General features: G+C 42.9%; 3 protein-coding genes and 1 non-coding gene across 8 annotated transcripts; 1 reads left to right on the forward strand and 3 right to left on the reverse strand.

Annotated features, from left to right (window-relative positions):
- Nucleotides 1-728: 728 nt before the first annotated feature.
- On the reverse strand, nucleotides 729-6468 carry rasl11a (RAS like family 11 member A). The gene is made up of 4 exons (XM_002941535.4): nucleotides 5246-6468; nucleotides 3893-3949; nucleotides 2275-2354; nucleotides 729-1422 (listed from the first exon to the last, which is right to left on the reverse strand). The coding sequence occupies exons 1-4, from the start codon at nucleotides 5364-5366 to the stop codon at nucleotides 961-963; spliced, it is 720 nt and encodes a 239-aa protein (XP_002941581.1). The 5' UTR covers nucleotides 5367-6468; the 3' UTR covers nucleotides 729-960.
- A 3026-nt stretch (nucleotides 6469-9494) lies between these two features.
- rpl21 (ribosomal protein L21) lies at nucleotides 9495-15788 on the reverse strand. Its single transcript, NM_001005026.1, has 6 exons — nucleotides 15776-15788; nucleotides 13803-13881; nucleotides 11703-11764; nucleotides 11376-11488; nucleotides 9930-10080; nucleotides 9495-9616 (listed from the first exon to the last, which is right to left on the reverse strand). The coding sequence occupies exons 2-6, from the start codon at nucleotides 13867-13869 to the stop codon at nucleotides 9527-9529; spliced, it is 483 nt and encodes a 160-aa protein (NP_001005026.1). The 5' UTR covers nucleotides 13870-13881; nucleotides 15776-15788; the 3' UTR covers nucleotides 9495-9526.
- LOC116409393 lies at nucleotides 11213-11342 on the reverse strand. Its single transcript, XR_004221834.1, has one exon. It is a non-coding gene; the product is annotated as a small nucleolar RNA SNORA27 (small nucleolar RNA).
- A 375-nt stretch (nucleotides 15789-16163) lies between the features above and the next one.
- On the forward strand, nucleotides 16164-26536 carry mtif3 (mitochondrial translational initiation factor 3). Of its 5 annotated transcripts, none has more exons than XM_031896166.1 (4): nucleotides 16164-16373; nucleotides 22941-23431; nucleotides 24525-24679; nucleotides 25346-26536. In XM_031896166.1, the coding sequence occupies exons 1-4, from the start codon at nucleotides 16273-16275 to the stop codon at nucleotides 25550-25552; spliced, it is 954 nt and encodes a 317-aa protein (XP_031752026.1). In that variant the 5' UTR covers nucleotides 16164-16272; the 3' UTR covers nucleotides 25553-26536.
- The last annotated feature ends 1248 nt before the right edge of the window (nucleotides 26537-27784 follow it).

Below are 27784 nucleotides of genomic sequence, written 5' to 3' on the forward strand. Positions count from 1 at the left end.
TGCTATCTGCTGATTGGTTGCTATGGGTTACTGGACCTGGTGTACGCTTGGAAACTTTGAATACATTACCCTATTAATATTTATGGTTTAGCCACATGGAAACCAAAAAACATGAAGGTCCATCACCTCCAAATAAGCACAGACTGGAAGTGGGTGGGGGAGTCTAGGTGGACCTTATTGAAAGCATATATCCCCTCCGTTTGCCAGCAACATCACATTTTCCTAAAACAAATAGCAGCTTTAACCTGGTGGCCATTTTCCCTCTCACACCTCTTCAATGACATTTACATCTGTAAACAGTACCTGTGAGCTTTAAAGAAACTACTTTGATACGTTCTGCTTTGACTAGCACTGTAATGGTTAAGCTGAGCGCAGGAGAGGAGGTTAGAAGAGACAAATAGGAGCAGACAGCTACAGCAGAGTTTCCAGGAGAACCAGCAATGCTATCTCTTCATTGCCAGCTAGAATGTAGCCTGTGTTTGGTAACCTGAGAAGAACTGAGCATGCTCAGTAGCCAGCAGCCAAAGTAAATTCCTGAGGGAGGGGGGCTAGAGGGTTAGAGTAGGAGAAGGAATCCTAAGTGATTAAAGGGATGCTGCAGACTTATTATTAACCTTTAAACTACTGAAGTGGCAGGTATTTAAAGATTTTGTTCAGTTAATTCTGCTCCATTTTAGTTTATCTGGCACCTTGTTTCCACTTATAGAAAAAAGCAGACAATATAACTATGCAGAATAGAATATTATTTATTATTAAGGCTCGAACACATTGGGGTGGAAGGTTTGATGGCTGGCAGTGTATCCATAAAATACATTACAAAATATATATTTATAAATAAAATATAAACTAAACAATAATGTTTTTTTTTTGTGTAAATTTTGCTCATTTCAGTATAAAAATAAAGAAAATCTTAATAAAAATTAAAAAAAAAAAAGACTGAGTCCTGTTGAGTGAAAGCCCCTATGCTACTGTTGAGGAGGCTTTCACTTTTGGAGACAAGGCCTGCTTGAAGCGTCTCTTTAAATCCTGCATGTTGGGGGATTTTGGTCGGGGAATGATGGAGCCTCTCCTCTTTTCGGCGGGATTGGCGCTCTGCAGCTTGGTGATTTCCTTGCACAGGTGCTGGAACACGTCGCACACATCCTGGCAGCTCTCACTGGTTGAGATTTCCACAAAGGAGCAGCCCAGTTCATTGGCCAGCTGTATGCCTGCGTCATGTGACACCTCCCGCACGTGCAGCAGATCCCCTTTATTGGCCACTACAATGACCGGCACCTTAGAGTCTGAATGAACCTTGCGGATGTGCTGGTAGAGAGGCCGGATACACTGATAGCTCCTGCAGTCTGTGACTGAATAGACAAGAAGGAAGCCTTCGGCCCACTGGACGTATCTCAGAACCTCTGGGGACACTTCTTCCTCCACCTGCACAGAAACCACATGGGAAACTGTTAGTCACATTTAAAAGTACTGCTTTCGGTAGGAGAGTTCCTTGGAACTACAAACTTTCTTTCAACAAAATTGTATTTTTGGTTAACATCCCCTTGTGATAATGGATCATTGCAAGAAAGGGTCTGAAGCATTTTTGCTAGTGGCAAAATACAAGGAAACTGTGCCTTTTACTCCCACACTACTTCCTGTTACAGTCAGAGCTGCATTACTTCCTGTCAGCTGATCTCTGAGGGAGCACACAGCCCATCACTAAATGGCGGCTCAAGGGAAAGGTGTAATAGGGCAATATTTATTGATATATATATATTCCAGTTTGGTATGATGTTTTACAAGGCTACTTAATATGACATAAACTATCTGTTGGTTAAGTATTCATTCTAGGGGTATAGTTTCCCTTGATTTGTTTGTGCAATAAAAGAAAATGTAATTCTAAGCAACATTCTATGTACATCCATTCCAGTTTGCAATGGTTTTAAGGTTATTTGTAAATGAAATTACAACTGAAAGCACTACTAGTCCATTCCTTTCTGCATTGCCAGTTGTAACTCTTGAGACAATGTAGCAGAAGTCTGTTTTCCTCCAGGTCTGCTAATCAGTTGGCTTCTGCTACAGATACTGACACTGCTTTCTGCTGTAATTACATTTACTAGAAGCTTCATTGAAAGACATTGAAAATGAGAATCTATACTGAGTGTGTTTTTTTCCTGCAAATTGGGTGGATGTGTTGTTTGGACACAATGGCACTAAGTAGCATTATGGTTTGCTGTATGCCTGAGCACTTGGAAGATATGGGAGAAGCAAAGATAAATGTAACATGGCATGTACCTTAATGCATCCAGGGGTGTCTTGGATTTGCAAAGAAGTCTGTTCCCCATCCATGACCACAAGCCTGGAGTAAAGATTCCCTGTGCAAATGAAATATACATATTATAAGGCTGGCATCCACATTGCTCTTATTTACGTTAGCACCAGGGATCAAACATAAAGGCACATGTACTCCTAAACTGTATTGCAGTCTCAGTGCCCTGTCTGGCTGCATATAGAGCCGTCTTTGGCCCTTAAGTAATTTCTGAACTACATTTCCCAGACTCCTCCAATGCCACATGCTGAAACTGAACCCCAGATTTATAAACTATAAACATCTATCAGTCATTACACAACATTATACTTTTCACTGCAATTCTCTACAATCTGTCCTAAATTAAGTTCCCTCAGTCATTCCTTGGCTGCTACATATTAATATATTGAGACCAGGAACATACCAAAACCTTATCAAAACCCCTCACTTTATCAGAAAGACTATAATTCTGGGTAATTCTTATAGTTTAATACCCCCTGTGTCTCCAGTACACTTAATGTCTGGGGAAGTACAAGCTTCACAGAATTAGTCTAGCTCTATTAGACCGTATGTTTTGGGCTTCTGTACCAGCCCAATGCCACTGCTGCCCAATTTTGCCCCATTAGCAATACCCAACCATCAGGACCTATGTGCCAGGTGGGGGCCTGTTTTAACAAATTATCCCACAATCCTATTGATGGTTGGACATGAATGTTAATATCATGGATTACGTGGTGCTTGGGCAGATGAGGAAGAAGAGAGAGGCTGCAGTTCTTCTTTATTTCCCATTGTTAGGGCTGTTGGTAATAACAGCAAGATGGCCATATACATGAATACAAGGCTATTGAGCCAGGGGGACAGTCAGTTACTCAGAGTGTTGGCAGGTGTATGGCCACCTTTACTTGCCCCAGTGCCAGACACCCAGACACTAATACATCTGTTCAATCTGTTCCCAAGTATAAAACAGAACCATTCTCCATCTGGAAACCATGAAACCGCCCATTGCACCAGCGCACTCCATGGAAACGGGTCAGTTCCTCCCATCTGGACTGCATAAATATCCCAAAGTCTGTGTTTTAGCAGCAGCAAAACCAAAAACAAATAAATCAGCTCTGTCACATATTTCACATTCTTACCATTGCTTTAGCATGGGTTTAAGATTAAAGGGCAACTAAGGTCCTCAAATATAATCAAGTTTATTAGGTACATTGTTATTATTATGCTTTATTTGTACAGTGCTGACCCACTGAGCAATGTTGGCAGATACAGCACCCCTATGCTATAATATTAGTGAATCAAGACCATACGCAAGCCAATATTGCCCGCCAACTGGGCCACTGTTGAACAGGTTGGCAGCTTAGTGGCACACATATAGGCCAAAGCAATGGCCTCCCAACAGATATACAATATTCCTATATTTTTATAGTCTTTATAAGATGATTAATTGTGCTGATAATCCTGCTTGGCTGAATACAGAATTTGGGACTTTCCTAAAGAACAGCTGCTGGGTTTTGCCATACTAAAAGCCCTGACTTTGGGATCTCTATGTTGGTAATTGCAATGAGCACTAATGGGTCACACAACAGATACAAGCTGAGCACTTACCTGTATTGGCTTCATAATCTCCAATGAACCTTTTGGTCAGGAATCGCACAATCATTGCTGGAAGAAAAAATATTTCCCTTAATGAAAATTTATGTTTGTATTTCTCTACGGCATCTTATAGACCCCACCCGCTGTAGCACTCCAGATGCTGTTAAACTACAACTCCCAGCATCCTCTGATACTGTTTTGCTACATTTTCCCCATGACTGCTCAGCTGCCCTTAGAATGACAAATGACAACCCCCTCAGATGTTTCCATCTTTTTCGGCATTTACATTTTTATCCCTTATAACGGCACTGTCTGACTCTTTCCAAGTAGTGGACCAGTTATTGGCAAACTACATGTTTGTGGACAAAATGATATCAAACTGATGATTTAATGCACAGCAGTCTACAAAGCCCATAGGCAGACTGTGGGCAATAAAAATACCTTAAGGCCATATCTGGCCCATGGGCTGCCAGTTGGACAGTCCTGCCCTATAATAACCCCATTGGTTTAAATCACCCCTGTACCTATAGCACTGTGCCTTGCCCATTTCTGCACTGCTTGTTCTGTCTATCAAATCAATGTAGCAGAATCAGCTTTGCTTGTTTTAACAGGTCTGCTGGTTTCTGCTACTTTGTGCCATGTTCTAGAATGGGAAGGCAAACTGCCCCAGTGCCATAAGCCTATGGGGAATGATGCCCCTTTAGAGCAATGACTTGTACATGTCCTTTTCCCATGAACTGCTCAGTCACTAAACAAGCTGCTGTTTGCTTTAATTCATAAGCAACTGGAGAGTTAAATCCCCTGAGCAATTTCTAACTCCCAGAGAATACGCTGGAAACCTAATTATGGCTCTTACACTTGGGTGTTTACTTTTGAGTTCCAATGAAAGATGCAGTAACTTTTAGTGAGTTCCAGTGAAAGGAACATGGGTTAATGGAGCCCATTCAGCTGCCCCTGTACCCATGTACCCACATACACACCCAAGAGGCAGGGGAGACACACTGAGTCTACAAGTCACTGCCCTACAGGGGGTCATTCTCACTTTAGGCTTAGGGCACTGTAAAGTCCTGACCCACACTACAGGCACAGGGGGCACTTTGTCTGCCGTTTCTTCCCATCATGGCACAAAGTAGTAAAAAAACAACAGACTTGTTGAGAAACAGGCAATGCTGATTCTGCCACATTGCTTCCAGAGACAGAAGTGCAGAAAAGGTCAGGCAGATCACTTGCAATTACACTAGTTTCAAACTGTCCTGTAGTTGAAATCATTGGGCAGAGGTTGTGAAGACCAAGCTAGAAAAGCGTATCTCATACAAAGCGATTGGACAGTTGTTATGTAGCAGAAGTCCAGACAGGGGCACTTACCTGTTTTCCCAACGCTGCTGGTTCCCATCACTGCCATTTTAATATCCCTGACCGTAAAGTAATCGGCGCTCTCCGGGATGGGCGCAAGCAGAAAGTTACTGGACATGTTGGGCAGCCGCATGGAATTGGATGGGGGAATCCGCTAATGCGCAACGGAAGGCGCTCCAGGGAGGCAGAGTGATGCCAGCCCGCTGCGCAATGACCGCTTAGTTAGCCCTGGCTATGGAACCTGTGTGTACTGTAAGCAACTTGTGCGTCTTCCCAGCTGCACCAAGTTAACATCCAATGGGTTAGCGCCCGATACAGCACTTTGCGCCCGGTTGTTGCGCTATCAGATGCTGCACTGTGCGCTGCCGGCTCAGCTCTGAGACTTATAAGCGCAGTGTAAGGGAAGGACACATGGCAGGGAGGGGTGTCGGAATGTAACTTATATCTACTAAAGGCAACGGAGGCGGATCTGGGTGACAGCTGAGTGCGCACAGTGACGCGGAGCTTCTGTCATCAGCGCAGCCGGGAGAGACACAATGCGGCCGGGGATTCACCGAGGGACGGAGGAGGGAGGGGGCAGCGGCACAATGGGCTCCGCAGTGACCCTGTGAGAAGCCCCAGGAAGCGGGGGAGGCGGCCAGAGACTTGCGGGGGGGAGCGGGGGAATATCCTTAGGATGCTGGCTGGGGAGAGTAAAGGAATGCGATCTCCCAGGCTCTGCAGCCTTTCCCCATTCACTTCTGTCAGGCTGGGAAATCCCTAAGGAAAAACACCTCCTCTGGGGCCCTGTACAAGCTGGAGATTTAGGCCCCCTCTGTGGATTTCTGATGATCAAAATTGCACAAATGATAAGGCCCAGTACAGCTCTACAGCTTATTTCAACAGGAGGCAGTTCTGTGCCAAAGCCCCCCTACCTCTCCCCAGGGAAGGTTCCCACATATTAATGGAAATAATGGGACCCCAGGCTCCTCTCTATTCCTGGGTCTCCCTATCAGGCAGCATGGAGCTGCTTTTTCCTATTATATGGGTCATACACCTCCATAACCAAAAGGCAAGCCGGATTAACCCTCTAAATCTGTTAATTCCACTCATGTCACAAAATATAGGGCTCTAAATATATAGAGCATATATTTTTTTTCATAATTTAGGAATATACATAAGAATCAGTTTATTTTATGCACAAAAATACAGGTGATAAGGAAATGACATGTCTCCCAAATGTGCCAATCACCAACATGGGGTGACTAGCAAATGCCCAAATCACTGTGAAATGCCTGAATCCCCCCCCCCCCCCCCCCCCCAATAGTAGGATTTCCCAAGGACACCCTATATGTTTAGAAAGTGCAAAGTACAATGTGACTGATCCAAATTGGGTAAATGTCTTTCTACTCTAAACTAAAACTTTACTAAAAATGGTGTTTTATGAAAATGTCATGTCTTTATACTCCAAATAGCTTTGTATCTCTGACTTATCATAAGGATACACACTGCAAATATAGATTGCATAGGTCTTCACAGTTTGAATCCCAATATGACCAATAGTAACGCGGGGGAGGGGGGGGCAAGTGATCAGAAATTAAGGATCACCACCATGCAAAGACTCGGGTTGGAGGAAGCAGAGCCCACAGACTCAGTATTTCCACACCTGCTGTTGCCTATGGCCTCAAGGGCAGTCACTTGCTCCCATATATCCTTGCTGCCTAGGGGTGGGGGAACAAAGAAGCACCTTTCTCTTCTCAGAGCAACAGTCTCCGATCACACAATTCACCTGAAGAAGGGGTCACCCCCGAAAGCTTGTGCAGTTTTGTTCATTTCTGCAAATGATTTAAAGGCATTGCCGACACACCGGAATGCTTCTTCCCCTTTGCAAAGATCCGATCACACATTCAGCATGGCACGTAAAAGAAAGGCATTTTACTGCCAATAGAGTCACCATATTAGTGCCACCTAGAATACTATTTATACTGCAGATAGCTTTACCATACCTTAAAATTGCAGCTGCCATTTTAACTTGGTCTCAGTAGCTTCCTGCTGCAGCTCTAGCTACAAAGCTGTGCAGACTCTCACCTCCCGGGAATGAAGGATTTTTCTGAGAGAGGAAGTCAGATACACACATCATGTTCCCAAAAAAGGACACAAGAAATTCTGTTTCTTTTGATAGAGGACTCAGTGCAGCATTTGAGTGCTTATGGCTGTATTTACATAGTCCTTTCTGATAAAGCTTACGTAGTTTTTACCTTTCCTTCTCCTTTAAGGGTGAAGACACACTGGGCTACTAGTAGCAACTACTTTATCATGGCTACTGAACGCCAGAAAATCCGCTGCCATAGACTATATGGAGAATTGCCTCTCCTAAAACACACGTAGAGACAATTATCAGTAAACAGCATTGTATTTTTTTTAGCACCCACAAGAAGTAGCTGCTACTAGTAGGTTGCGTGTCTTCACCCTAAAGGCTTAATGTCTCGCATTTGCAATTTAAAGGCTTTTTTGATATTTTGCACTTAAAGGAGCATCAGCCAGACCATTGCTTTATTAAAGGGATACTGACACCAAAAATCAATGCTTTTTAAACCTCTCATTGCTATATTATTGTATTAGCTTTCTTATTTCAGTATAAAACTACTTGGCTATTACACTTATATTTCCTGTACTATCCCCTATTTAACTGCCTGAGGGCGCCGCCATGTTTGTGCTGCCAAAGTCGGTTGGTGTTTAAAGCAAGACTTTTTTCTGTCAAATATGTACAGCAGGTTGCAAAATTGACCTCTTACAGCAAAGAGTTAAAGGCTGTGGTTTCTCAGAGCAGCGTGCAGGACATTGTTCTGGGCTGTGTCCGGCATTAAAGTATGTGGGAGCGGGGAGACAACACAGGTCGCACAGGCACGAGCAGATAATTAACAGCATGATTAATAGACAGCAAACTCACAGTTCAGATGTGAGGAGAAACAGGTCACTTTTTTAGGTAATGCACGGACTGCCTAGAAGTAAGGGGGAAAAAAAAGCAGGTCCTGCCTATGTCATGTGATGTCAGTGAAGAGATAGATAACAGACAGGGAAAGAAGTGGCAGTCGGGCTGTAAAACAGTCGGGATCAATCTTCAAGGTACTGGCAAAAGCAAAAGTTTAAACAAAAAATGGTCAGCATGACCTATAGCTAACTTTTGATGCACATTATTATTTTGAAAAGTCATTTTTTTGTGTCAGTATCACTTTAAGCTGAGCTGTTTAGTCACTGTCCCACAGGAGCATACAATCTAGACTTTTTGAAGCTGGCAAAGCACATCGGTAAAGGACAAGATTTTCAATACAATGTTTACGTTCTACCCAGTATCTCTCTCATGGGTATTCCCTTAGTTTGTAAGTGTGTCCATCTGCCAATGCATCAGCCCAAAACCCATAGGAAAACCAGTGGATTGGGTTGGTTTGTGCCGACATCTGCACATCAGAAGCGGTTTGTGGGCTGATATAAGCTCTCCTGCCTCCCTCTCAGCCCATGACCGGAGGCCCACTTCTGGCTCTGGTAGAGTCTATTCATAGGTGGACACCCACACCCATGGGTAGAGATGGGATGGGTAAACTATTTGTTGCCTCGCACATCACTAGTGATAGGGTATCAGCCTGCTGCTCCATCACAGGCTGCTGGCCCACACAAATCTAAGAACAGGAAGGCAATCATACTGAATGTGGCTGCTTGTACACTATCCTTGCATTCAGCCCTTGGGCAGAAAGGTCAAATAAAAGAACTGGCCACCTTTATACTAACACTAGGCTCAGCCTCATTAAACAGAATGCAACCATTTCTGTAATATCCCCAACCTTCAGGGCCAGTATTTCTGGCTCACTTTGCAGCTACATGCTTGCCGGAGCAGCCATTGTCTCGCTGATCGGCAAACCATAGGCGCTTTCACTGCTATCATTTTCCTTAACTGTTCCAAACCACAGACCAAGTTGCAGATAATGGGAGATTTATAGAAAATTGGTAAGGTTTGGGAGAATCAGGGGCATCAGTTTTGTTCCTGTTTTTCATCTATATATAATGTTAGGTGGCCTGCCTCAGGAGTCTGCTTATAATCCCATTTGAAAGTCAATATAAAGATACCATAAGAAATCTGTGGGTTGCCTCTGGTATAAACTAGTTACAATTTCCCTTTAAAACACTGGTTATATAGAAGCAAAGGGAATCCTAATATTAAAACTACCTAGCAAATATAAATAAACAAACATACTGGGGGGGGGGGAGAAACAAAAACAGACCATCGTCAGTTTCCAAAAGAAATATTTTTAATAGCATTTATGCCATGAACTCGTATGGGATAGGCTCAAGCAGCTGAGGCTCTACACCACCAGTCGTAACGAAATGAGCTTCTCTGGGCTGGGCAGGCTGCAAGGAAGATAAAAACAATTAACCCTTTGATATATACTCTGGTAAACATTTACTTATCACAAGTCAACGGCAACTTTGGAAATGCTCTCAGAACCGGTGAAATGGTAGACTCATATCTGCTCAGAGAGCAAATAGTTAGGAGAAATATCATCATGGAGCATTGGGAAGTAACTAAGAGCGGCATGAAAATACTGTCCAGACTTGAAGTCAAAAGAATGATAGGACAATGCTTAATTTACAATGAAATAGTTGGCTGCTGGACCAATGATCACATTCACTATGCAGCCTGTGAATACATTTGCACACTCACCTGGCGTTTAAGCTCCACCCATATTCCCTTCTCCTTGGCCTCCTTTTTCTTCCTCTCATTCTCCTTCACGCGCTGCAGGAAGCTGTCTCTGCTCTTAGAGTGGCGAATGTGCTCAACGCGGACGTTGATTCTCTTGGCAAGGATCCGGCCCCTAAATAAATATAGTTGTAGTTAAACAGATGTTGGTATTTTAGTGCAGAACTAAAATATGTTGAGAACAAGACCCATCACACCTTGGACAATGGCTGTACATCACTTCATTACTTTTGCCGGAAAGTGTCACATTGCTCTATAAATGAAGTCACTTGGTGTGATCCAACTGTGCCAAATATATAATGTTTGCTCCATCCATAAATATAATTCACAAATAAAAAAAAAACCTTCACTGAGCTGTGTAGGAGACTGATTATACTACTAACACCATCCCACATGGTGAGAACAGAAGTGAATCATTTGGCATCGCTCTCCCGGGGATGATTCCAATATAATGAGCTCCATAAATATAAACTGAGTCCACAGACCGCAGCCCACTGTTCCTTATTATAGTGGGAGTGGTGAGAGACTTCTAACCCCCTCATTGCTAAGGTCCAGTGGACCTGAAATTCTAAGAACTCACTGTGAAGCATTTTACAGACATACAATGATGTATGAGAAATGATAGTGAGAAAATAACACTGGAGACAAGAGAAGAGGGAGCTGGGTTATGTAATCCACTGCGCCTAAGGTATCATGGGCAGAACACTGAGAATTATGCAGCTTTGCCAAGTAGATGCACGCACTAATCTGTCAGGTTGAGTTGCCCATACAAAGATCTGCTCAGATGCCGGCTGTGTCTGTGAGGACCACATTGAGTCAATGCACTCCTGGTCCTGATGGGATTTTTAAACCTGCCTGCTTGACATCTGGATGATTTTTGGCCAGATATTAGTCAGCAGGCCTGTCTGAGGGCCCCATACAGGGCAAATAAGATGGCAACCCATTCTGTTGGCAACTTTTATCAGCCCCTGGACAGCCACTCTTAGCCGTTGTTAGAACTAGAGAGAATAAAGCAAGGTATCCAGCCTACAAGGTCTACTTAGTTCTGGTGAGAATCAGCAATGCAAATAGCTAGAACCACTGCCATAACATCTCTGGATGCAATGGGAAACCCCACAGCAGTGGCCCTTGAACCATATAATAGATGAAAAGCTAGAACCTGGATACTGGTAACCAGTCCAATATTATGCTATTTGTGAAGCGCTTCTACAGAACCTTGCATTTACCACACAGCGTGAGGGCAAAAATACTGTTTCCTCTGACAGGACACAAGCAAAATATTAAGCATTTGCCTGGGTTTTAAGGGGATATTTCTGTTGCCCTCTTGAATGACCATTATAGACACAGAGATCCAAATGGTAAAGTGAAAAGGGCTTGCTAGTCAGGGTTTAAGAGCCCAGTAGCACTTACTTGATCTGCTTGTTCACAATAATTCCCACAGCGTGCTGTGTAACATTGTAAACTCTGCCAGTCTTGCCGTGGTAACATTTGTGGGGCATACCTTTTTGGATTGTGCCCATACCCTAGACCAAAAAAAAAAGTGGATTATGTATTTACTTGGAAAGCACTCTCTCAACTGGCAAAATTCAGTAGAAGAACCAATGAACTTTAAGATGACTTCAGCTGCTGAAGTACAAGATCCTACATCCAACATACTACTGACCCTCAGCTGCGTCTCAGATGGTATTATGCAAAGCACACTGAAGAAAATGTATAAACTGCTATTGGTTTTCTTACCTTTATGTCCACAATATCACCCTTCTTGTAGATACGCATGTACGTTGACAGAGGTACCACGCCTGTAAGACAATAAACAACCCACATTTATAATAAGCATATAATATATAACAAAGCTATATACAATGTTGCCCCTAGGTGCTTTAAGTCATGCTCTACGAATGTCATTTTTTCAAGCCATCTGGCAATGTTCCCATCTCTGCCATATCAATCGCCAAACCATGTTGCAACTGAGGCCCCTGGCTCCCCTTGATCACATTATTTAGAAGTCACAATATACTGCTTATACACATCTATATATAAATCTGAGCTGCCAAATTGTTTTTTGTTTTTTTAAATGGTTAGAGTGAATTATTTGCTATGTAAACAGTGTAATTTAGAAATAAAAAGTACCCCCAAAAAATCATGACAGATAAATCCTTGTGCTTGCACTCCATTAAGCATTTAGTTTGCACTTAGTGATACTGACAAAAACTACTCTTCAAAATATGAATGTACATAAAAAGTTCCCTATAGGTCACGTTGATCATTGTTCGCTGATAGGGCTGCTTTTGTAAGTAATTGTTACTTGAACTTCCTAAACCTGACTGTTTTGCCAACCTGACTGTCCCTTCCCAGACTGTCAGTTACAGCTTCTAATGCAAATAGATTACCGCTGCACAAATATGGCAGCCCCCTCAGAGGAAAATGGGGGAACAGATAAGTAAAAGTATTGGGCTAATACTTAGGGTAACATTATAAATAGCATGCAAAGAATGTTATGATGTAAAAAATATTTAATTTCTGGTGTTAGTATCGCTTTAAGGATCTACTTTTATGAAGGAAAATAGGGAGAAGGAAAAGGAATCCTTATCCAATATGCAAACTCTCCCTGATTAACGCTTTCTTGGGAGTGTAATATTTAAATGTAAAAAGATTAAGACAGACAACCCCCTTTCTATCAGATTTACTATATTAAAAGTTACCCTCCACATAAGGATCAAAGGAAACTACTTATAGCACAGAACACTATCTGGGAGACCCTCACTATGCAGAGCTATGTCTGGAAAATGATATTACACGGTACTCAAATAGGATATAGAAGGAATATTGCAAAAATACAGATTAATAACCAACTGCAGCATCACCTGCAATAAGATGACTAGTACAGGCCAAAGCAGTATCCCAAAGGCCCTTCTGAGTTGACGCTTAGTTATAAAGTATCCTGCTGTGGAACAATTCCAGTACAGCAGCACCAATCCAAGCACTGCCAGACTACAGGTGAGAGCTTTTAGGCTAATGTCAGACGAGGCGTCTGGCGTATATTTTCGGCAAGCGGAAAAGTGCTTGCCAAAAATACCACCCATCCACCTCCGACCTGTGCCCGCGCCAGAATGTATGGAATACGCTCCGGTGCAGGCACATGTAGCCGAAATATACACAAAAAACGCGAGAGAATGCAAAGTCTTGCGTTTTTATGCGTATTACATATAGATTGTAAGCTCTACGGGGCAGGGACCTCCATCCTCTTGTGTCTTTGCCTCTTAACTTATTGCAACTGTATTTATCTTGTATCTATCTGTATTTAATGTTGTACTTAGTATTTATCCATTATTATCTTAATAATCCTGTTTGTATTAATGTATTCTACTGTACAGTGCTGCGTACATAAGTAGCACTTTATAAATAAAGATATACATACTCGGGTGCAGGCACATGTATGTATCTCATTCATTCCGGTGCAGGCACAGGTAGGAGGTGGATGGCGGTATTTTCAGCAAGTGCTTTTTCGCTTGCTGAAAATATACGCCAGACGCTTGTCTGACAGCCTTATAAAGGAATAAATTCTGACTATTAATGTCTATTAGAAAACTGTACGAATTGAGTTTTTAAACAGAAAAATCAGTTCACAGCATGCTTGTGGCATCTTTGAATGACAGACCTATGGTCCTGACAGAACAAAGTTTATAGCCAAAATAAACTATGGGTTACGATTTTAGAAAACAGCGCATTGGGGTGGGGAACAGCAAGAGCTGCAAGAAATGTTAATGAGAAAATATAAAGGGAGCATGGTTATTGCACAGAACACACCAGACATCACCCATGTAATAAAGTACTTACCATGTTTGCGGAAGGGTCTGGAGAACATATAACGGGTTCCCCGCCTTTTTCCTCTTGTGTTGGTCATCTTTGCAGATTACTATGAAACAAAGACAGATTTATCAGTAAGGCCCAGTCAGTACATACTATAAATGTATTAAAGTTGTAGTTCACCTTTAAATTAACTGGGTATGATTAAAAGTGATATTCTAAGAACCTGCAATTGGTCTTCATTTATGGTTTTTACATGATTTAGATTTTTGTTTAGCAGCTCTCCTGTTTGGAATGTTGCCAGCTATTTGGTTACTAGGGCCCAAATTACCCTTGTAACCAGGTAGTTTGAATGAGATGCTGGAATTTAAATAGGAACGAATCTTAATCGAAGGATACACAATATGTGACATTAAAATTGCAGCCTCACAGACCAATAGGTTTTTTGCTGCTGGGGTCAGCTGTAAGAGGCAGAAATCCTAATTAAAAAGTTGCTAAAAACAAGACTACTCCTATAAGGGGAGCAAAAAGGTAAAAAAAAAGTTGGATTAACTTTTAGTATCATGTAGAGAGTGAAAAAATTTGCAATTGGTCTTCATTTTTTATTTGTAGTTTAGTTAATTCAGTTTTTGTTCCGCAGCATGGAGTTTCAGCAGCTATTTGGACCCAAATTACCTTAGCAACCATGGTGTAGTTTGAGTTAAAATGATTTATGAATAGGAGAGGGACTAAAAAAATAAAGAAACACTAACAATTAAACTGCAGCTTCACAGAGCAAGTTTTTTTGACCCCCATTTGAAATCTGCAAAGAGTTAGTAGGCAAATTCAAAAACCCATGAAAAACAAATAATGAATAAGTGAAAAGTTGCTTAGAATTGGCCTTTCTATAACATAATAAATGTTAACTTAAAGGTGAACCACCCCTTCAAAGAAAATATAACCTTTAAACCATTTAGCTCCTCAGTCCATAACTTGCAGATAATGCTTAAGCATAGGCTGCTGCTTCTGAATATTTGTTAGAAGGACAGACTTTGCAGTCATCACAAACACTAATATTTGGAAGCTTTACCTACTGACAGATTTATCAGGCACAAATCTATATATATGGTAAAGCAGGGAAGGACTAGGATTCCTGAGGAAACAATCTACTTAGGGAAAAACACTGTATGGAGTCTAGCCGGGTTAAACCAGACACTCAGGGCAGCAGAACAAACCCACAAGCATGAAAGCCTTGGCCAGGACAGACCCAGTGGGACTAAAGCTTTTGAAGCTAGTAACCAAATCAACAGCTCAGATACTAGTTACACATGGTGATGGGGCAGCTATATATCACTGCGCTACATCCCTTTCTGCACACACCTTTATTAGTACATACATGTAGGGCACTATACTGCAAGTTATTCAGGTCAATGAACTGAAGGCAGAATTTGTTTGAGAGAGCACTCTGATTCTATTCCCTTAGCTGTTCTCTCAGGGTGCCCCCCCCCCTGCACCCACTGATGTTAGATACCCCAAGCCAATCCGTACTGTGCGTGTAGCCGGCCAAGCCTGAAAGGGGCAGCTAGAGCTGCAGGAGAAGCCCCACAGGGAGTGAGTAGGGGCTGCGGGCAGGGGGAGAGCCGAGTCCCCATCAGGGAAATATAGTGTTCCCATGGCGCAATAGCTGGCAGCGCATATACCGGCAAATTAGCTACACGGCCCTACGATTCGCCCCTCGGCCAAACCCCCTCACTGCGCCGCTTTAATACCATTACCAAGAGCAAAGCCCTGTCCCGCTAAGGATCCCTGGCACACACGCAATTCCTGGGCTGCCATGGGAGTACGAGGCCCGGGCCAGCAAGCACCCAAATCACAGCACCCCCATCGCCAGTGAAAGCCCACACTCGCCCCCCACGGTATAATACATGGCAATCCCGGCAGCCAGTCGGGTTACACAGAGAGCAGCACAGCACAATGAAGCTCTTTTCGGCCAGACTAGCGGAGCCCAGCTCTCATGCGGCTACCTGGAAGATGGCGGGTCCGGCGGAAAGAGAGAACACTGGCTCCGCCTCCCCGACATGAAGCATTTCCGTCTGTCCAACCCACTGCCCGTCTGCATTTTAACTTCATTTAAGTCTCTCCACCAACCTTGCATTGCTTATATTGTCTATCTGGTTATGCGGCCTATGCTGTAATAATAGACAGATAATATTTCTTCGGATATAATAAAGGCAAATGACATGGATAGATAAATGGGGTCCTGACGGGTTGGGCTTTGCTTTGGCGGTAGGTGGGCGTGGTTATAAATTCCCAATACCAGCAGCAGTGCATGGTTATGTGAAGTGTGTCACTGGGAATCTGCTTGTAGTGTGTAGGGAAATATACAGGAGTAGGAGAGAGAGAGAGGTAGATAATTGGGTATGCAGCCATCCTGCAAATTAACACAACCGAGAGCTGGGGGGAGGGAGGATTAGGGATTAAAGGGGTGTGCAGTTCATGTTAGATTTTAGTATGTTATAGAATGGCCTCGTCTAAGCAACGTGAACTATTTGCCTTCATCCTTCAAATGGGGGACACTGATCCAACAGCCAAAAATGATTGCTTTGTGAGCCTACATTTATTGTTAGTTACTTTTTATTACTTACCTTCCTACTTAGGCCCTTTTCTGTACATATTTCTGTCTCTTTTTTAAACCACTGGCTGGTTGCTAGGTTAGATTGGGCTATGGAAGATAGCTCTCAGTACAAGTGAGGGAATACAGGGGTAGGGTAGATAGCTCTCAGTACAAGTGAGGGAATACAGGGGTAGGGGAGATAGCTCTCAGTACAAGTGAGGGAATACAGGGGTAGGGGAGATAGCTCTCAGTACAAGTGAGGGAATACAGGGGTATGGGAGATAGCTCTCAGTACAAGTGAGGGAATACAGGGGTAGGGGAGATAGCTCTCAGTACAAGTGAGGGAATACAGGGGTAGGGGGGATAGCTCTCAGTACAAGTGAGGGAATACAGGGGTAGGGTAGATAGCTCTCAGTACAAGTGAGGGAATACAGGGGTAGGGGAGATAGCTCTCAGTACAAGTGAGGGAATACAGGGGTAGGGGAGATAGCTCTCAGTACAAGTGAGGGAATACAGGGGTATGGGAGATAGCTCTCAGTACAAGTGAGGGAATACAGGGGTAGGGGGGATAGCTCTCAGTACAAGTGAGGGAATACAGGGGTAGGGTAGATAGCTCTCAGTACAAGTGAGGGAATACAGGGGTAGGGGAGATAGCTCTCAGTACAAGTGAGGGAATACAGGGGTAGGGTAGATAGCTCTCAGTACAAGTGAGGGAATACAGGGGTAGGGGAGATAGCTCTCAGTACAAGGGAGGGAATACAGGGGTAGGGTAGATAGCTCTCAGTACAAGTGAGGGAATACAGGGGTAGGGGAGATAGCTCTCAGTACAAGTGAGGGAATACAGGGGTAGGGGAGATAGCTCTCAGTACAAGTGAGGGAATACAGGGGTATGGGAGATAGCTCTCAGTACAAGTGAGGGAATACAGGGGTAGGGGAGATAGCTCTCAGTACAAGTGAGGGAATACAGGGGTAGGGGGGATAGCTCTCAGTACAAGTGAGGGAATACAGGGGTAGGGTAGATAGCTCTCAGTACAAGTGAGGGAATACAGGGGTAGGGGAGATAGCTCTCAGTACAAGTGAGGGAATACAGGGGTAGGGGAGATAGCTCTCAGTACAAGTGAGGGAATACAGGGGTATGGGAGATAGCTCTCAGTACAAGTGAGGGAATACAGGGGTAGGGGGGATAGCTCTCAGTACAAGTGAGGGAATACAGGGGTAGGGTAGATAGCTCTCAGTACAAGTGAGGGAATACAGGGGTAGGGGAGATAGCTCTCAGTACAAGTGAGGGAATACAGGGGTAGGGTAGATAGCTCTCAGTACAAGTGAGGGAATACAGGGGTAGGGGAGATAGCTCTCAGTACAAGGGAGGGAATACAGGGGTAGGGTAGATAGCTCTCAGTACAAGTGAGGGAATACAGGGGTAGGGGGGATAGCTCTCAGTACAAGTGAGGGAATACAGGGGTAGGGTAGATAGCTCTCAGTACAAGTGAGGGAATACAGGGGTAGGGGGATAGCTCTCAGTACAAGTGAGGGAATACAGGGGTAGGGGGGATAGCTCTCAGTACAAGTGAGGGAATACAGGGGTAGGGTAGATAGCTCTCAGTACAAGTGAGGGAATACAGGGGTAGGGGAGATAGCTCTCAGTACAAGTGAGGGAATACAGGGGTAGGGTAGATAGCTCTCAGTACAAGTGAGGGAATACAGGGGTAGGGTAGATAGCTCTCAGTACAAGTGAGGGAATACAGGGGTAGGGTAGATAGCTCTCAGTACAAGTGAGGGAATACAGGGGTAGGGGGGATAGCTCTCAGTACAAGTGAGGGAATACAGGGGTAGGGTAGATAGCTCTCAGTACAAGTGAGGGAATACAGGGGTAGGGGAGATAGCTCTCAGTACAAGGGAGGGAATACAGGGGTATGGGAGATAGCTCTCAGTACAAGTGAGGGAATACAGGGGTAGGGGGATAGCTCTCAGTACAAGTGAAGGAATACAGGGGTAGGGGAGATAGCTCTCGGTACAAGTGAGGGAATACAGGGGTAGGGGAGATAGCTCTCGGTACAAGTGAGGGAATACAGGGGTAGGGGAGATAGCTCTCGGTACAAGTGAGGGAATACAGGGGTAGGGGAGATAGCTCTCAGTACAAGGGAGGGAATACAGGGGTAGGGAGATAGCTCTCAGTACAAGTGAGGGAATACAGGGGTATGGGAGATAGCTCTCAGTACAAGTGAGGGAATACAGGGGTATGGGAGATAGCTCTCAGTACAAGTGAGGGAATACAGGGGTAGGGGAGATAGCTCTCAGTACAAGTGAGGGAATACAGGGGTATGGGAGATAGCTCTCAGTACAAGTGAGGGAATACAGGGGTAGGGGAGATAGCTCTCAGTACAAGTGAGGGAATACAGGGGTAGGGGAGATAGCTCTCAGTACAAGTGAGGGAATACAGGGTTATGGGAGATAGCTCTCAGTACAAGTGAGGGAATACAGGGGTAGGGGAGATAGCTCTCAGTACAAGTGAGGGAATACAGGGGTAGGGGAGATAGCTCTCGGTACAAGGGAGGGAATACAGGGGTAGGGGAGATAGCTCTCAGTACAAGGGAGGGAATACAGGGGTAGGGGAGATAGCTCTCAGTACAAGTGAGGGAATACAGGGGTAGGGGAGATAGCTCTCAGTACAAGTGAGGGAATACAGGGGTAGGGGAGATAGCTCTCAGTACAAGTGAGGGAATACAGGGGTAGGGGGGATACCTCTCAGTACAAGTGAGGGAATACAGGGGTAGGGGAGATAGCTCTCAGTACAAGTGAGGGAATACAGGGGTAGGGGGGATAGCTCTCAGTACAAGTGAGGGAATACAGGGGTATGGGAGATAGCTCTCAGTACAAGTGAGTGGATACAGGGGTAAGTCCTTATTGTATTATTTCAGTAGATGCCCAAGCTTGGAGTAATGCACAGTATTCCATTCAAACGGTTTTGGAACCAAGGCATATTGTTTTGTGCATGTCTCCCAAGCCACTGCCCAAGGTGCAAGATATGCACCAGACCCATGTGTATGCTCACTTGTTCATAGATTAGCTGGTTTCCTGACTTTCTGAAGCTTGCTTCCTGTGGGCCCAATGGGTGGCGGGGTCTGGGTATAGTTGTAACCCAGTGTCCCTATGGTAGTTATGCTAGGGCTCGGAGAAGAAGGCTACCAGAAAACTGGGATAGTGATTTACAGTTGGAACATGTATTGTTTCCAGAAACAAACTGTTGGGACACTTTGACAGTGTCTTGAAAAAGGAAACTGTTCTGAGATAAAACAGGATGTATGGGTACCCTCCCAATGTTGGTTGCTAGCTCTGATGCAGCTAGTTATCTGAAGCTGGCCATACTAGCTTAGGCCAAACATAGTGAGCTAGTTGCCACATCTTTAAAAAGGAGAAGGTGCTGTTGCTATACAGGGACCAAGGACCAGAATGCCATGGTTATCACAGAATGCCTTGGGCAAAAAGAATCCGTGGAGGTGCATCATTTTTATCCAACTTTTTTTAGTAACATAGAATGAGAGTGAGAGGAGGGGGAGCACAATGCACCAGGACAACCAACATATACAAAGGGAAATAGTACAGAGACTTTATTGCACGCAAGCAGGAGTACAACTGCAAGGAGCTATTTATGCATTTATGCTCCTGCTTGCTAACCTCATAAAGAGTTTGGAGTTGACAAAAGTGGACCCCTAGCAACGCTTAAACTTGACTGCTCCCTCTAGTGGGGATTGAGGGTAACTGCATTAATTAGGGCCGTCCGACCTGTAGCTCTTCCAGTTCTCTAGGATGCTGGGAGTTGCAGCGCAACAGATAGAGCAGGTTTGGACATCCTTGTGTTTATAATAAACAAATACCTAACATTTGCTGCACAATATGTATGTTTTTATATCTCCGGAGCAATTACTTTGTTCTACAGTTCTGTTATATTACATTTTTCTTCTTTTTTTTTTTTGGCGCTTTACGGCTGCGTAAAGCGCCTCCTCTCTGCTAAGGCGGCATTATCGCAAGTGGCTGTTCTCGGGTGTAGCAAAATGGCTGACGTCGCTTGACAGGAATTCTTTGTCATGTGACCTGTAGGGTATGGTACGTACTTCCTGTAGCCTGACAACACAAGACAGGTACTGTGTGATTGTGGCGCCTCCTCCTCTGCTATGTCAAGCGCTATTTGTAGGTCGCTTGTGTCCAGCCTGGATAATGTAGTCTGCCTGCACTGTCTCTCTGCCATGGTAGCCGTCACTGCAGTGGTTGTTGCTATAGGCTGGGGAATGTGTGGGGGCTGTGGGGGTATCTCCCCAACTACCCAAGATGAGCATGTATTGGGGGAAGCCGGGTCATGTGACTAACCAGGCTCACTCTCCCTCTCAGTATAGGACTTGCTTATAAGGCTGTAATCATTGTAGTTCGGTTTTGCTGTGTTGTCACCTTCATGAACGCTCAGGGGAAGATTTTTCAAAATGTGGGAAAGCTCACCACAGATAAAAAGAAATCACCCACTTTTTATTCATTCCTATAGGAATTTTAGAAGGGTGTTTATCAAATGATAAACTCTATATTTTACCCTTTGATAAATACACTTCTAAAAATCTCATAGAAAGTGAGTGACATTTGCTGTGGTGATCTCTAATTTTACATTTCAATAAATCTGCCATTTAATAACTTAAATTCCATTGATCCCAGCTGAGTATATGGGGCTTTGCTTTGGCAGTAGATACAGGAGGGCTGAACACCACAGTCAGGAAATATATTGAAAAAAAACTAACAGGACCTGCTTCAAAGGAACCATTTGTGTGTTCAGCATACAGTTATCCAGAAAGATCCAGAATTACTCCTTTTTAAGGAAATAATTCACATTTTTAAAAAATATTTCCTTTTTCTCTGTAATAATAAAACAGTACCTGTACTTGATCCCAACTAAGATATAATTACCCCTTATTGGGGGCAGAACAGCCCTATTGGGTTTATTTCATGTTTAAATTATTCCCTTTTCTCTGTAATAATAAAACAGTACCTGTACTTGATCCCAACTAAGATATAATTACCCCTTATTGGGGGCAGAACAGCCCTATTGGGTTTATTTCATGTTTAAATTATTTTTTAGCAGACTTAAGGTATAGAGATACAAGTTACAGAAAGATCCCTTCTTCGGAAAAGCCCAGGTCCCGAGCATTCTGGATAATTGGTCCCATACCTGTACATGCTTTTACTGCTGCTGGTCCTTTAAATGATACTGTCATTGGACTCGTGAAGAAGTGTAAGGCTGATTAAGCTGATTTAAACAGCCTGTATGTACAGCATTAGTAATACTGCGAGTCTGGCAGCTGTCATTGCTGCTCTATTGCTACCATGGATTCATTGCTCTCATTTTTTTGGTGAAAGTGCAAGTGGAAGATGCCTACTGGGATTTTAAGGCCGGCACACAGTGCACCCCAGTTACGTTTCTGCTTGAAGTCTTTTTTAACCCACATTGCAAATATGTAATATTTGAAATTAGTTAATACAATACACAGACCATTGTATGTAAAACAGGCACACAGTTTAAAGGACAAGGAAAGCTGGAGTCACTAAGGAGTGCCATTTCGTTTAGGCATTTTTCCATCTAACTACTACTTAGGCATGGGGTAGTTTTGAGCAGGGCATGCTGTGCCAAATCTGAAAATCTGATTTCAACACAGGACAGCCAGCTCTTCTAGACTTCCAGTGGGTTCATTGCGTTTGGGTGCAGGCACAAGGTAGGCTAAATTTACAGTATTGGGGCGTATTCTCGGCAAGCGTTTTTCGGTTTGCAGAGAATATGCCCGTGTGGCATTAGCCTAAGAGATTAAAGTCAGTGGTGGGTGCTTTACAAATTTGCACTCCCATTAACTTTTTTTTTTATCATTTAAGGTGATGGTAGACTGGGAGCTTTGTTACCCACAGAATATCACCTGTCCTGTAGGTGATAAAGTGCCCCAAAATACATTTCCATCTGCATGAATTGAAGCTGGCACTTGTAAAACAATTAACGTATGTGATCATGTGGAAATTCCTTGCACATTTCAGTAAATGCCACCTGCTGGTTGCTATAGGTAACTAGACCTATAGCAACCTTTGTACCTGTAATTACATAACCCCCACAAGGGCCTAAATTCATAAATCCTTTTTTAAGGCCATTGTTGTCTCAGATATGGGATCCCGTGTCTGTAAACACAATATCCAGAAAGCCCTGATTAGGGAAGGTCATTCCCCACTTTAAGCAAATAATTCAAATTTTTTAAGCAATCTTAAGGTATAGTGAACCAAATTACAAAAAAACCCACCCCTTATCTGGAAACCCCATACAGTATTCTGGATAATAGATCCCATACCTGTACTGGCAGAATGATATAATCGTAAACTATTTTACTTTTGTTTTTTGTAATAGCCAGTAGCTTTTCTCTTTTTCCTGTAGGAAATATGACTGTGGATCGCAATGCCCAGGTTATTTTTTCTTCTGTTTAAACCTTTTTGGTTTTGTCTTCACAGTTTATATTTCTTCACATGTGAAAGTGAAGCATTTGTTATTCTCTGCCTTGTAGGATGTCTGGTGCATATCTAAGGAAAATATTTTTCGGAGCGGCAAACAATGGGAGGTGTTTTTTTGGAAAGCGCTTCATGTTGCCCAGTCAGTGGTTTAAAGCAGCATCATATTGCGCAGCAAATTCCATTAAGAGTGTGAGAAAGGGACCTCTGGCGATTCATGTGAAGGGATATTCCACAACTGAACAAGAAGACGATTTTAGTAAGAAACCAGAGAAAAAGAAAAAGGAAGACCCCAATGCCAGGAAAGTGTTTGGAAGCATTGGACGTAAAATTCCTTACCGCCTAATTCATGTCTTTAATGACAACGGAGAGGATCTAGGAAACATGCATAGGGCTGATGTTATCCGTATTATGGATGAACAAGGTCTAAAACTGGTTCCCATCAGGGAAAATGCTGATCCACCAATCTACAAACTTCTAACGGGCAAACAGATTCACGAAGAGCAGCTCAAGATTAGAGAGAAACAGAAACTTTCCTCCGGTCATGGTATGCATCCAAAAACAAAACTGGCAGTCTGCTGTCTAGTACAGGTGTTAATGTTAGTAATGGAATACTTTTTATGGAACTGGCTATAAAAATATAAATGGGAATTTTTTCCTTTAGTAGGTGTATTGTAACCTTTTGGGCCTCTGTGGTCCTTTTCTTCCCAACAGACAATGGGTTCAAAAAGGTTACAGTAACCCATATTAAAGCAAAACAGTGCCTGAGTGCTGGCTGATTTTTATGAAGTGCAATATGATTGGCCTTAGTGCACCTGACCTAATGAGTATTTGGTGTAGGTGCTATCTTAGATGTTTTCATTATAGAAAAAAGGGAAAGTTGTGCTCAACCACTAAATTTTAAACCATTAGGCAGGGGGTGCAATGAGGTTGTGACCACCAGATACATATAGACAACAACAATAAATCCTCTGCACTTACCCATTATCAATATATATAGGACAATAAGACACTCTGTGCATTAAGCTGCCAGGCAATACCCTCCCCTTTAAGCAAAACAGGGATTGTTTGTCCATATATTGCAATATACTTCAAGCTGGCCAACTACGTCACAGTCATTCCCTCTGGCCAGTCCTACACTAACTTATGTGATTCATTAAGAATTCTACTGCTTCAATATACATTCAACAAAGGGATTAACGTTAACCAGCAACTTACTTGCTTTTAAGTTTACAACCCCCAAATGGTTGCCCTTTTATTGGCTCCACTAGTATCACCTGACTGTAGCTGGGAAAGGTGGGAGCTACAACATGGAGCTGGCCACTGCTCCTGTATAAGCTATAGCAAAAAAGGGAAAATTGTGCTCAACCAATAAATTTTAAACCATTACTACTAATTTAGAACATTGTCTTAAATATAACACACATACTATTTGTTATTTAGCTTAAATTTAACTTTTTGTTTTCACTGTTTATGAAAATAGACATAGAAAATAGAACAGTTATTAATTAGTTAAGTTTTCTGCATTTCTTCCTTTACAGAGTTATTTTTTATAGGGGTATCAGCTTGAGAAAGCTGATTGAAAAATGGTATAATTGCCTCCTTGCCAACTAATACGCATTTTTTCTCTTCACCCATAGGTCCTGTACAAATAAAGGAGCTGTCCTTCTCAGCATGTATTGCAAAGCATGATTTGGACATAAAAACAAAGCAAATCATACACTGGATTGAAAAAAAGCATCACGTTCGAATCAGTGTTCAGAAAGGGAGCCCTGCAGGGGGGAATGACAAACTGGTAATTCAGTTTCAAGTAACTTTCCTTATCATTATTGGACAGGAGTGTCTGATGGGTTCAAATTTATTTATTAGGAAGCTGAAATCTATGTTGGTACCAGCCAGAATGTTTGTCCACATTTACCTAGCATAAATCCCGGGGCGACCATTAGGCCTCTGACAAGCATCCATCTGTAAGTGCACACACAGGGAGGATTTTGATGTGAAGAGTCACAGAGCTACTAGTAGCAGCTTTTTATGGCTACTAAACACTAGAAAATACCCTGCCATAGACAGTGCTAAAAATCTGTTCCCTGTGCCTGTACCCAGCCCGAAGCTGTGGCTCCGGGCGCAGGCACATCAAAATGTTGAACATTTTTATCATACTAAAAGATAACTGTAAGATGAAATTCCCAGTCTCTTATATCCTCCTGCATTTGCATATGCCCTTGTTAGTTGTTTAGCCAGGTGCTCTATTCATTTCTATGGCTGGTGCTCCTGTGAAACACACCTTCACTACATATTTACTTTCAATACTCAATCCTAAAGCTATATACATGCATTGCTTTGCAAAGGGCTGAACATACATACAGTCTATTTTTTGACACATTAGTGACTTTTTTTGTGTCTAAATACACTTTTGTGCTGAAAAATGCATACTCATTTGTTTTCTTGTTTTTACATGCAGGAAGTTTTAAATCAGATAGCTGAAAATATGTCCGAACATGCTACTTGTGTGGTCAAACCTAAACTTGTCAAGGAAGGAAGGTCAGCAGTATGTGTTCTGAGGCCATGGTCTGAGAAGGAACTACGTGAGCAGAAGAAGAAGGTCAAGGAGCAGCCTCAAGGCACAGATGTGCCTAAGACAGAAAGCACAAGTCTAGGGAGTTTGTAAACCCTCCACTTAAATGCAGCATTGGGGCATGATAGACTTTTTGCCCTGGAAAAAAACTGACACGTTTGGGGGGATTTTTTTTCTGGGTGCTAAAGAAAATGTAAAAGATTAAAACCTGCAGTCAAAATAGTTTTAACATGGGAACAGAGAATAACAATGTGAAAACAAAGATTAGAGTTAATGGGTCAGTGAGATGACTTTCTATGGGCAGTAAAATTGTGCAGGAAGGTCAGTCTGAGGTGTGCAGGCACACAATCGGTAACAAATGGACACCAGGTAATAGATTCAATTGAGAGCACCTTTCCTGTGAGACTTTCAAACCTCTTGGTTGAGCTTCAAGAACAGCAGTGATGTTTCCTGTACCTTGGTGACCATGAGTGAGAGCAACACAATGTAAACCTTGCTAGACTGTCATAACCCTGCAGTAGCCTGAATTGTGAAAAGAGAGCACTGCACATGATACTGTGAGAGAGAGAATAAGGGTCCATATGAACATAGCGTACAGCTAAATGTACTATACAAAGAGAAGCTATTATCAAAGTAAATTATATCTCAAGTTAATAATTACTGAAACCTATACATTGTAAAGTGTAAGTCTGTTTAAGAAAGCACTTGTGTAGTGGTTACGACTGTCTTGTGCAAATATGACATTTAATTAGTTGCTTTGTCCTTGTCCCTGATTAGTGTAGTAAAAGTGATCAACCATGCATATATATATATATATATCTTGCTGAATGCTTTTTTTGTGTTCTTTTTGTTTGCTGCCAGCTAAGATAGTTGTTATATGGTTTAAAGACAAAATGTTGAAACTTGAGTACATGCTTTAATCACTTACTTGTACCAATCAGAACACTACTACCGTTTTACACAATGCTTCCCATCTTGGACACGGTAACACAATAGAGCCCAGTCACATCATTGTGCCACTTAACAACATCCTAAAGGTCTTTACAAATTACAAATAAAGGTGTCCATACATTGAAAGATCATTTATTTAGCAATGTCAGAAAATACCCACCTGAGGTGGTTGATATCAGATTGATCTGTTCGGCTCACATTGACAGGATGCTCAGGATGAGGACTGCATCACCCATTTTTAAACCAGCCTAATTGACCAATTTTACCAAGATATCGATTGGCCAATTTTCACCCAGATATCGGTTGAGCAGGCCCATCAGTGGCCTACATACACAGCCAATAAGCTGCCGCCTCGCCGGCAGCTTTTATTGGCCCATGTATGTCCACCTTAAAGGTGAAGGAGAGTTAAAAATCAGTGGGGGATGCCAAAGGTTAGGCATCCCCCTCACAAAGAAAGAAGACAGAAGAGGTTCACTTGTGTGCATGTACCCCAGGCTGGTGTGTTTTTTTGCTAAAAGGAGCACCAGCCCCAGGTATCAGGCAAGTGAATAAAATCACTTGGAGTTGCCTGACATTTGGGCATCCCCTTCCCCCCGGTGAGAACTTTGCTTCTCCTTTAAGGATGCTGGGTACTGGTTAGTTCAGAATCAGATGAAAACCTTCTGATTTAATTTTTTCCTACATTGGAGGACCTTTTCAATCATTCCTAAAATTGTTTTCCTTAATAACTTGCCTTCTTATGAGTGAGCGAACTGTGTACTGTATAGTTATGTAGAAAGTGGGGGAATTAAACTGTGGTGAGCTCTTATTTCACCCTGATAGATCTGACCATATCACAACACAACAAGCTAAAGCTACATATTTGCCCTGTCTCTCCCAGGGTCTGACTGGTGGGTGCAGGGCCCACCGGGGCTACTGCCTCAGGGGCCCCTGCACCCCCCAATGGGTGCCTGCCATGGCCTTCACACAGCCCCGCAGGGGCCCCCACCACCCGACCAACACCCTCCCCTGAGGGGATTGGGTCTGAGTAAAGTTATGACCTGAGATACTTGCACCCTATACTTTATATGTATTATATATATAAAAACTACAGTTTATTCTGAAACCTTCATATTTTGTAGTAAAAGTAGATACTGTGCGTATTTTCTGCGATTTTGTGTGACTTTTTCGTACTTTCCCTGCGTTTACGATCGTTCGGATACGAAAATGTTGTGACTTTTGGAAAGTGTTATGATATTGTTGTGACTATTACGATTTTTTCATAAGCATTTTTGTTATCATCAGAAATGATCGCCTTTAATCCGAATTTTACCCATTTCAGGATTCAAACTCGTACTTTGATGAATGTGTCCCTAAGTGTTTTTATCTATGAGA

This window comes from Xenopus tropicalis, chromosome 2 (assembly GCF_000004195.4).
Source record: "Xenopus tropicalis strain Nigerian chromosome 2, UCB_Xtro_10.0, whole genome shotgun sequence".
In the NCBI taxonomy this organism is placed as follows: domain Eukaryota; kingdom Metazoa; phylum Chordata; class Amphibia; order Anura; family Pipidae; genus Xenopus; species Xenopus tropicalis.